The following is a 9,457-nucleotide window of genomic DNA, read 5'->3' on the forward strand; positions in this document are numbered from 1 at the left end:
GCGTGGCCACGGCGGGTAGCCGAGCCTGCGGCCGCCTCCCCGGGGCGCATGCTCCCCAGGCCGCTGCCGATTGGCCGGCGGGCGGCCGAGGGCGGGACCGGCGGCGGCCGCTCTTGGCGGGAACTGGGACGGCGGGCGCCGTCTTCGGGGACCCGCGGAGGCGGCGGCGGCCGCGGCTCTGCAGCCCGCCATGGTGCGGCCCGTGCGGTGAGTCACTCGTGACGGTCCGTCGGGGTCGGGGTGTGCGGGGCGGGGGAGGGCGGGGGTCAGGGGAGAGGGAGGACGAGGCGGGGCACGAAGAGGAGATGGAAGGGGAGTGAGGGGTGGGGTGGGGGGGAGGGAGGAGGGGGGTGAAGGAGGTGGGGGTGAGGGTGGGGGAGAGGAGAGGAGGGGGTGAGGGAGGTGGGGGGGAGGAGAGGAGGGGGGTGAAGGAGGTGGGGGGTGAAGGAGGTGGGGGCGAGGGTGGGGGAGAGGAGAGGAGGGGGGGAGGGAGGTGGGGAGTGAGGGAGGTGGGGGTGAGGGTGGTGGGGAGTGAGGGGAGGTGAAGTGTAAGGGGGTGAGGGTGGGGGTGAGGGAGGTAGTGGTGAGGGAGGGGTAGAGGAGGAGGGGGGTGAGGGAGGTGAGGTGTAAGGGGGTGAGGTGGGGGTGATGGGTGAGGGATGTGGGGGATGGGTTAGAGGAGGACAGTGGAAGGATAAGGGGAGGGGAGGTGAAGGGTGAGGGTGGTGGATGGAGTGGGGGGGCAGGATGGTGAGAGGTTGGGGGGGGAGCGTCCGTCCCAGGTGAGAGCCAGCAGGAGGTCAGAATGGCCCCAGCCTCCTAGCTCCCCCTCCTCTACCTCTCCTTCTTGCATGTCCCTGCTGAGGCCCGCCTGACATCTCCACAAGGGCTCCCTCAGACTCTGCCACCCCTGGATTGATTCATCCCCGTGGCTCTTCAGCACGGAGAGTGGCGTTCTGTTTGTTTGTTTTGGATTTAAAATGTCCCCTCACACCCCAAGGCTGTCATGTGTTCTGCTCACACAGCGGTGTGGATACTCACACCTGGCATCCTGCCATCCCAATCCTGATAATCAAGGCAAGGCGAGGTGTGATTGAGTGTGAGCTGACCTAGCTACCTTTTCACACAACTCCATTTAAAAAAAAAAAATCATTCATTCATTTGCTAGGCTCCATGATTCCCGCCCACTCAAGTGAAAACTTTGAATATTGTTTTCTTCTACGGTTCTCTAAAAGTATCTAGGATTTATTTCAATTGGGTACTGGTGGTGCGTGCCTGTAATCCTAGCTACTCAGGAGGCTGAGAGATGAGAATCATGATTCAATGCCAGCCTAGGCAGGGAAGCCTGTGAGAGTCTCTGTCTGTCTGTCTCTCTCCGTCTCTCTCTTTGTCAGTCCTGAGACTGGGCCTGAGTACTATCCCTGAGATTTCTCAAGTAGACACAAGCCACAAGATTTCTCTTATAGCCACAAGTCTATAAATGGTAACTTATTAGATTTTCTTTGGGCATTGTCTGGATTCACGTTTTTCTGTATCACATATAGAGTATAATTTTCGCTTTCTAATTACGGCCAAACCCCTGCTGTAAATTCACATCATCTCTTAGATTTACATATTCTCAAGAGACCCCAAGCATGTTTTGCTTTATTCATGATGACAGCCTTTGGGAATGGGGGTAAGAAGTGGACATTTCTGTGTAATGAAAACATTTTATCTTGGCCCTAGAAATAGGAAACCTGTCAATTACTCACAGACTGAGGACTCTGAGAGCGATGGTAAGTAGAGTCTTGTTTTTGTGCTAATGGTACTGAGATTTGAACTTGGTCCTATGCTTCTTTGCTGAAAGGATTTGGAAATTTTGGAATTTGGAAATTTATCCCCTCAGAATTTGACAGATATTAAACAAATTCCTTAACTCCATGGAGACCTGAAAAAAAATTAGGCCCTGAAGAACGTTAAGTCTAAGTTGTATCACATTGACTATTTGTTGTTTATCTTCACTGTTAAAAGAACTTTGATCAAAAAGTCCGAGAAGCAGCTGGGCATTCGTGGCTCATTCCTCTCATCTTAGTTACTCAGGAGGCTGAGATCTGAAGATAGTGGTTCAAAGTCAGCCTTGGCAGGAAAGTTCCTGAGACTCTTCATCTACTGTTAACCCACAAAAAGCTGAAAGTGGAGTTGTAGCTCAAGTAGTGGAGTACCAGCCTTGAGCAGGAAAACCACAGGGTTATTGCTCAGGCACTGAGTTCAAGGCCCAGCGCGCTCGTGCGTGCACACACACACACACGCACACACACACACACACACACAGAGTCTGAGAAACATTATATTGAGATTGTTTTCCCTGTAGCAGGATTTGATACAGGGCCTCATACATAACTAGGCAAATGCTCTGCCACTAAGGTACTTCCCTTAGTCCAGAAACAAGTTTTCTATTTCTACTTTTGCCGATTAGTTGGTCCCTGAGCAGCCAGTATTATAGGCATGAGCTACCTGGCTAACTGGCTGGCTACCAATTTAGCTTTTAGAGAACTGATCTGTGATGCATTGGTATTTTAAAAGTAAAGGCCAACAGTAGGCCAGGAGTTTGGCCTAGTGGTAGAGTGCTTGTCTAGCATGCACGAGGACTGAGGTTCAATTCAATTCCTCGGTACCATACACATAGAAAAAAGCCAGAAGTGGTGCTGTGGCTCAAGTGATAGAGCTCTAGCCTTGAGAAAGCCCAAGGTCAGTGCTCAGGCCCTGAGTTCAAGACCGGGACTGGCACACACACACACACACACACACACACAAGTAAAGGCCAACAAAGAGTAGTTGAAATGGATGAGTGAAAAATGAAGACAAACAACGCCAGTGATAATAATGGTTAAGGTTGGAATTGCCCAACCTGCTGACCCAGGAGACACATGAATCAAATGCAGCTGCCAAGACAGTCATTTTCTCTCTCTCGTTTTTTAATGTCGGCCTAAATAGATGATTTTATGCCTGACCGAGTACCGTTAAACAAGAAATTGAAAACAGGGTTAAAGCAGCCCAAGCAAGACAGCCCGAAAGCTAAGTTGAAGCAGCTCCAGAGAGAAAGCGCCCCACTGCAAGAGAACACCCCTAAGAAAAGGTGAGAGGTAAGATGCGGGACCTAATGGCTCTTGATGTGTTGCTTGAGGATACCCCAGCAAGCTACTGGTCGATCTCAGAATGTGATCAGAGGCCTGCTCTCATTTAACCACGGTGAAGAATGGGGCTGTGATATTAAACTCACTCTTTCTGAACCCAGAGCAGACAAACATAAGAGCAAATCTCCATTTAAATCAACACGATTACAGGCCATGCACATCCCCTCAGTAGTCTCAGACCTTACAAAACTACTGTGTTAAAGATTATACTTGAAGGGCTGGGAGCGTGGCCTAGTGGTAGAGTGCTTGCCTAGCATGCACGAAGACCTAGGTTTGATTCCTCGGTACCACATACTCAGAAAAAGCCAGACGTGGTGCTGTGGCTCACGTGGTAGCCTTGAGAAAGCTCAGGAACCCAGGCCTTGAGTTTAAGCACTAGTACTAGTTCCCAAAAATAAAATAAATGAGGACAGTTGAAATTCGCTTTGGCCCAAGAGTATCTCAGACTGCTGTCTTCCTACCTTTGGACTCTGGTGTGTTCTGAATCATAGCCGTGTACTCACACGCCTGGCTTTTTGTTGAGAGGCTGGTCTCACTGACATTTTGAACCTGTATCTTATAATCAACTTCCCAAACAGCTGGGATTACATGTATGAGCCTCAGTCCTTGGCCCTAAATTTAAAAACCTAGACTGGAAGGTAAAGATGAACAATTAACCCTGCCTAGGGGAGAGGATGAAAGCCATCGAAGCAGAAGCTGTGTTTGAACCCAGGCTGTCTTAGTTTGAGCAGGTACTTCCTGGACAGGGGCTGATGGGAAAGAGGCGGAGAGCAGGGGCTTCCCCTGGATGGAAAGTCACGATGCATCCATGCTCACAGCTGCACTGTTCACAGTAGCCGTGTCGGTCAGGGAAACGACCCAGATACCCACCCGCAGAGGAGTGGATCCAACCCCACGGTGCCTCTGCACGATGGCTTTTGACACAGCCACTAGAAAGAACCACATTCTGTCATTTGCAGGGAAATGGACGGACCCAGATCAAAGCATGTTAGGTGAGGTCAGCCAGCCTCAGAGACACAGACGGCATGTGTTTTCTCTCATATGGGGAAGCCAGATCTAAAATACACAGAGAGAGACAGGACCATCTGTATCTACACACAGAGAGACCAGAGCAGGAGGCTCTCAGGGCAGGGACACAAAGTTTCAAGGTCTCTGTGCCTCTGATCATATAAAATCATATTTAGCCCAATGAACTCCAGGATGTGGAAAGAAATGTTTTCTTTGAGGCTGTTTATGTGTTCTTTTCTCTGTGTCTTGTCTGTTCATGTATCTGTCCTTAAGAGAGTAAGGGGGGGCACAGAAAGAGAGGGACAAAGGGTAAATGAAGGGAGCCGTGGACCTGGACCACTGAACATAACGTGGAAAATGAACTCGACAACCTGTGGATGGAGACGGGATGGAGAAACTGGCCAAAAAGCAATCTTCTCATGACCTGACTTGCGGAACTGTCTCTTCTCCACATGTCCCCTTTATCGTGACAACAGAGTCTGGTCTTCCCTGACACTGGTCTAGGGGAGAATCTCACTGTGTGGGGGGCCGTGTTTTGTAGGGTGCCCTTGGATGACAAGATCTTCCAGAGAGGCCTGGAAGCTGCCCTAGTGTTGTCAGCAAAGGAACTTTCCACGGTCAGCAGCAACCAGGCGTCTGGAGACCAGAGTGAGTTGGCTTTCTGTGTGTGGATGGCTGCGTCTGCGGTCTTGGGAAATGGAGCTGTGCTAGCGTGCTAACCTTAAGTGAATAGGCTCAGGGTCAGTGCCCCGGCCCCCCGTCCAAACCCCACAACGGATCCAAAGAAGTGTACAGAACTTGGATGAATATAAGCAGGAATTTACCCTCCCACACTTCACAGTTAATGTTGATCGATTGTTGGCCATGGGAGGCGATCAATGAATCTCCCATTACCTGTCCGATTTTATCTCCATGTTAAAAACCAGGCAATTGAATCTTGAAGTCTGACTTGAAGCCCCAGGCAGGTCTGATGTCAGAGCCCAAAGTCTTAATAAATCTCACCTCTCAGGGCAAAATCTCTGCTAGCCGAGGTTCGAGGTCCTCTCTGGGAGACACAGCGCGAGTTGTTCTGTTTTTCAACACTGCTTCGTTCAGGCACGTCTGAGTTTTCTTCCTTCTCCCTCATACTCAGGCGATGAAAAACACCGTGTCAGCGAAACAGAGGCAGGCAGGCAGTCCACCATCCTCTCTGCTGACTCTTCAGGTATGTTTTTGATATTAATAATGGCTTTTCATCCATAAGGCTGTTATGGCAACTTTTGTTTAGAGTTTTGATTTCCAGAGCTGGAATCAAAGTCTTCCGATGTGCTTAGGCTCTGTCCTCCCGCCTTTTAAAGGTTTACTCTGGTTTGGCTGACCCCAGACCTCTTTCCCTGCTAGGAAGTTATATTCACCCAGAACCTCTAGTGTGCGTCCCTTTGACCCTCTGGTTCCTGTCACTTGACCACTTAAGAAAGCAACAGCCGCCAGACACTGGTGGCTCACGCCTGTCATCCTCGCTCCTCAGGAGGCTGAGATCTGAGGATCGAAGTTCAAAGCTAGCCCAGACAGTAAAGTCCAGGAGTCTCTTTATCACCCATGAACCACCAGAAAATCAAAGTGGCGCCGTGACTCAAAGTGGTAGAGTGCTAGCCTTGAGCACACAAACCCTCAAGATAGTGCCTAGGCCGTGAGTTCAAGACCCAGGACTGACAGAAAAAGAAAGGGATGGCATACTCCCAGTTCCGTCTGGAAACCCCTTGGGGTTCTGGACTATTGCCAGGGGAATGATGAGGGGGTCCTGTGAGAACCCCACTGGGCTGGGGGAGTCGGGGGTGACCCCAGAAAAGAGAAGCCACAAGGCCATAGAGCCTGGGCCCTTCTTGAAACCCCGGCTGTTGGCTTTCTCTCCATGCCGGCGCCCCGCTGAAGACCTGGACCAGAGCCCTGGGGAAGGCAACGGCAGGATGCCCCACTTGCCAGGGAAGAGAAAGGCAGGCTGTGCCACTGGGGCCCCGCCGGCCCGGCAGAAGCGGGTGCCCTCCGGAGACAGCGACAGCGCCTCTGGGTCAGATGCCCCCACCGGTGAGTCAGATCTGCCGCAGGACTAACGCCACGGCAACTCCATCCTGCTTCAGGTGGCGGCCTACAGGGAGACGTTTGTGGGAAGCCGCTCTGCTCCTGCCTCCTCTTCGTCCCCCTGCCTCCACGTCCATCTAGACAGACACTGTGGAGCGTGGGCGTAGGGGGCGGGGATAGGTGTCTCCTGGGAGGTCAGGCTCAGAGAGATGCTTCCTCTCTCCTCAGTCCTGACTGTGTGAGGACTGTGGGCCAGCACACGGGTCATCTGAAAGGCACGCTTCTCGGGATCACTGAATGGACATGCTAGTGCTGGGAATGACAGCGGGATGTGTAATGTGTGACATGTATGTAAATATGCTTGCATGCACAGACATACTTAGCATATGTATAAGTATACGTATTTACACACACACTCCACGTAACAGCCTTATAAGGTAGGTTTTATCCTTATAATAATTTCTTTTTGTTGGTGCCGGTACTGGAGCTTGACCTCAGGACACTTAAACATGAGCCACACTTCTACTTTTTGTTTTTTGCTGGTTCAGAGGAGATAAGGGTCTCGGGGACTTTCCTGTCCCAGGCTGGCTTCCAAGTGCGATTCTCAGATCTCAGCCTCCTGCGTAGCTGGGACGACAGGCGTGAGCCACCAGCCTGGGGTAGTTCTCTCCATGGGGAAATCCACTGTAGGGTACGGAGGCATGGGTGGGGCTGGTGCCAGGGAGAGAGCGGAGGGAATGAAAGTTCCGCCCTTTAGAACACAAATCAGCTCAAGTGACCTTCCATTTCAGGAGAGGATGGGGAGGAGTCTGATTTCAGTGAGAGCGAAGACAGCGAAGAAGACTTCACCATGACCAAACGGAAAGCTAAGGCAATTAAGACAAAAGAAGTAAAGGTAAAATCCCCACCGGAAAAGAAAGAGAAGAAGATGAAACCCAAACCCAGTGCATTGTGTAAGCTTTCAGATCACTTCTGTTGTAGAGGAAACGCATTCTGTTTACTAGCTGTGCTTGCTGAATAGGAAAAGAAAGGGGCACAGGGGATTTTTGGGGTTCGTGCTATGCTGCCCTGTGGACAGTCAGTGCCTGTATTTCGCCAGGGAAGACCTGGTCTCTGAGAGGCAAATCAGATGATTTGAAGCAAGTGAGAGGCCAGAGGGAAGTCCACGTTTGTCCAGTCTGTGTGCCAGCTCTCCTGAACCCCTTTTTCTCAGGACAGATAAACAGAGAAGCTTAAAAAGCCTCCCTTTGCTGCTTGCCCTTATCTCTAAGTGGAGAACTCAGTGCTCAGGGCCTGAGCACTGTCCTTGGGCTTTCCCAAGGCTAGAGCTCGACCACTTGAGCCACAGCACCACTTTTGGCTCTCTGTATGTGGTACTAAAGAATTGAACCCAGGGCTTCGTGGGTGGAATTCAGGAACTAGACCACTAGGCCACACAACCAGTCCTTTATTTTTTTACTTTTATTTTTTATCTTTAGCCGTGTAAAGGTATTGCCATTTAACAAAGTGGTATATGAATACAATAAATTTTTTTTGCGTGTGTGTACAGTTCTGAAGCTTTGTAATTTTTGTGTGTGTGCCAATCCTGGGGCTGGAACTCAGAACCTGGTTGCAGAGTTCTGAGCTTTTTCTACTGAAGGCTGGCGCTCTACTACTCATGCCACAGCTCCACTTCTGGCTTTAGTTTTGTCAGGCACGAGCCACCTGTGCCCAGCAAACTTCTGTCTGTATGCTATCCTTGAACTTGATCTTCCTGTACAACCCACATGTCAGTGGTTTTTTTTCCCACGCAAGTGACTTCAGTGGCGCCGTCTCCAGCGGCTCTCAGACTGGACTCGCAGTCCTCCGCCAGCAAGGTTGCTCTTTCTCCTGAGGCTCCCAGACCACCAGCACAAAGATGCGGCCCCGCAGCGGAAATCAAGAGACCCGCGTGGGTGCCCCCAGGTAGGCCACGGACAGCCTGGCGCAGGCGGACTGGCCTGCTCCTGCCCCCAGTCCCCACGCACGTGCCCACCTCAGGGCACGCCCAGGTCAGCACATGTTCTGGGACACTGGCGTTTTCTGTTATTCCCTGAGCATTTGCCACTCGTGCTGTGGATGGCACCGTTGGCCGGTTTCTTCTTGAACTCATGGCCTGGGTGCTGTCCCTGAGATCTTTTGCTCAAGGCCAGTGCTCTACCACTTTGAGCCACATCTCCACTTCCAGTTTTTTTTGGTGGTTGATTGGAGATCAGAGTCCCACGGACTTTCCTGCTCAGACTGACTTTGAACTGCCATCCTCAGACGTCAGATTCCTGAGTTGCTAGGGTGACAGGTGTGAACCTCCAGGGCTGGGCATTTTCTCTCCAGTTCTTGTCTTTTCCTCTGCTTGTGCTCAGTGGATTCTGGGAAGCAGAACCGAGTGTCACTTCTCGTGCTTCTTAGCAACTCATCGGTGCTAAGAGATGACTGGTGTTGTCTTGTCTTGCAGCCCCGTCGGGAAGCAGCAGCAGCAGCCGGTTGACAGGAGGCTCTGCTCGGTCCCCTAGTCAGAATCTCCGCCTTGGCCTGTCCCGACTGGCCCGCGTGAAGCCTCTACACCCCAGTGCCACCAGCAGCCACCCGTGGTAGCCTCCCCGTGGCTGCTTCAGTTCTTTCACGTGCTGCCGTTGGGTGCGTGTTGTAATGGAGGATGGATGGTAGATGCGCAAGTAGATGCCGTGTGCTTCAAAAACAGCAGCCCTGTCTCTGGACTGTTCTCTGAAAGCCCCGCATGGACTCTGTCATCCGTGTTTTGTTCCCTGGGGTACCCTGTGTCATGGCCAGGAGACGGTCCTGAGCTCGTCTCGGCAGGACCTTCCCAGCTCTGTGTGCTTTTCCTCTGGAGATATTTCTTGACACTGGAGAGTTCCTTAAAGCCACGTTATCCATTTTACCTCCAGGGTCTTTCTTCCTTGAGCCAAATCTCCTCTATTAAGAACTGGGAATGCTGAAAATGACATTAAAATGTCCAGCTCAAATAGATTGGAGGGACACCTCATTGTCAACACCTGGAATAAATATGGGAAAGTTCTGAGACAGTTTTCTTTAGTGAGAGATTGGGGAGGAGTTCCCGGCTGGTGGCAAGGCCAGCCCAGACCAGCCCCGAGGTCCTGCCTCCTCCCGCCTCGCCAGCCTCAGCAATTCTGCAGCGATCCTGGGGCCCTGGTGTGGGAGGGAAAGTCACTCCAGGAGGCTCA

The 9,457-nt window shown here is 51.6% G+C and overlaps 1 protein-coding gene across 1 annotated transcript; it reads left to right on the top strand.

Moving 5' to 3' along the window:
* Positions 1 to 129: 129 nt before the first annotated feature.
* Rad51ap1 (RAD51 associated protein 1) lies at positions 130 to 9,294 on the top strand. Its single transcript, XM_090325332.1, has 9 exons — positions 130 to 207; positions 1,726 to 1,775; positions 2,974 to 3,115; positions 4,723 to 4,829; positions 5,314 to 5,385; positions 6,093 to 6,245; positions 7,031 to 7,192; positions 8,034 to 8,183; positions 8,710 to 9,294. The coding sequence occupies exons 1-9, from the start codon at positions 191 to 193 to the stop codon at positions 8,847 to 8,849; spliced, it is 993 nt and encodes a 330-aa protein (XP_090181458.1). The 5' UTR covers positions 130 to 190; the 3' UTR covers positions 8,850 to 9,294.
* The last annotated feature ends 163 nt before the right edge of the window (positions 9,295 to 9,457 follow it).

This window comes from Megascapheus bottae, chromosome 37, assembly GCF_031878675.1.
Source record: "Megascapheus bottae isolate mThoBot1 chromosome 37, mThoBot2.hap1, whole genome shotgun sequence".
Classification (NCBI taxonomy): domain Eukaryota; kingdom Metazoa; phylum Chordata; class Mammalia; order Rodentia; family Geomyidae; genus Megascapheus; species Megascapheus bottae.

Coding starts and splice junctions, on each gene's coding strand:
- Rad51ap1 (XM_090325332.1), top strand. Junction 1,776..2,973: donor TGAGGACTCTGAGAGCGATG/GTAAGTAGAGTC, acceptor CGGCCTAAATAG/ATGATTTTATGCCTGACCGA. Junction 8,184..8,709: donor ACCCGCGTGGGTGCCCCCAG/GTAGGCCACGGA, acceptor CTTGTCTTGCAG/CCCCGTCGGGAAGCAGCAGC.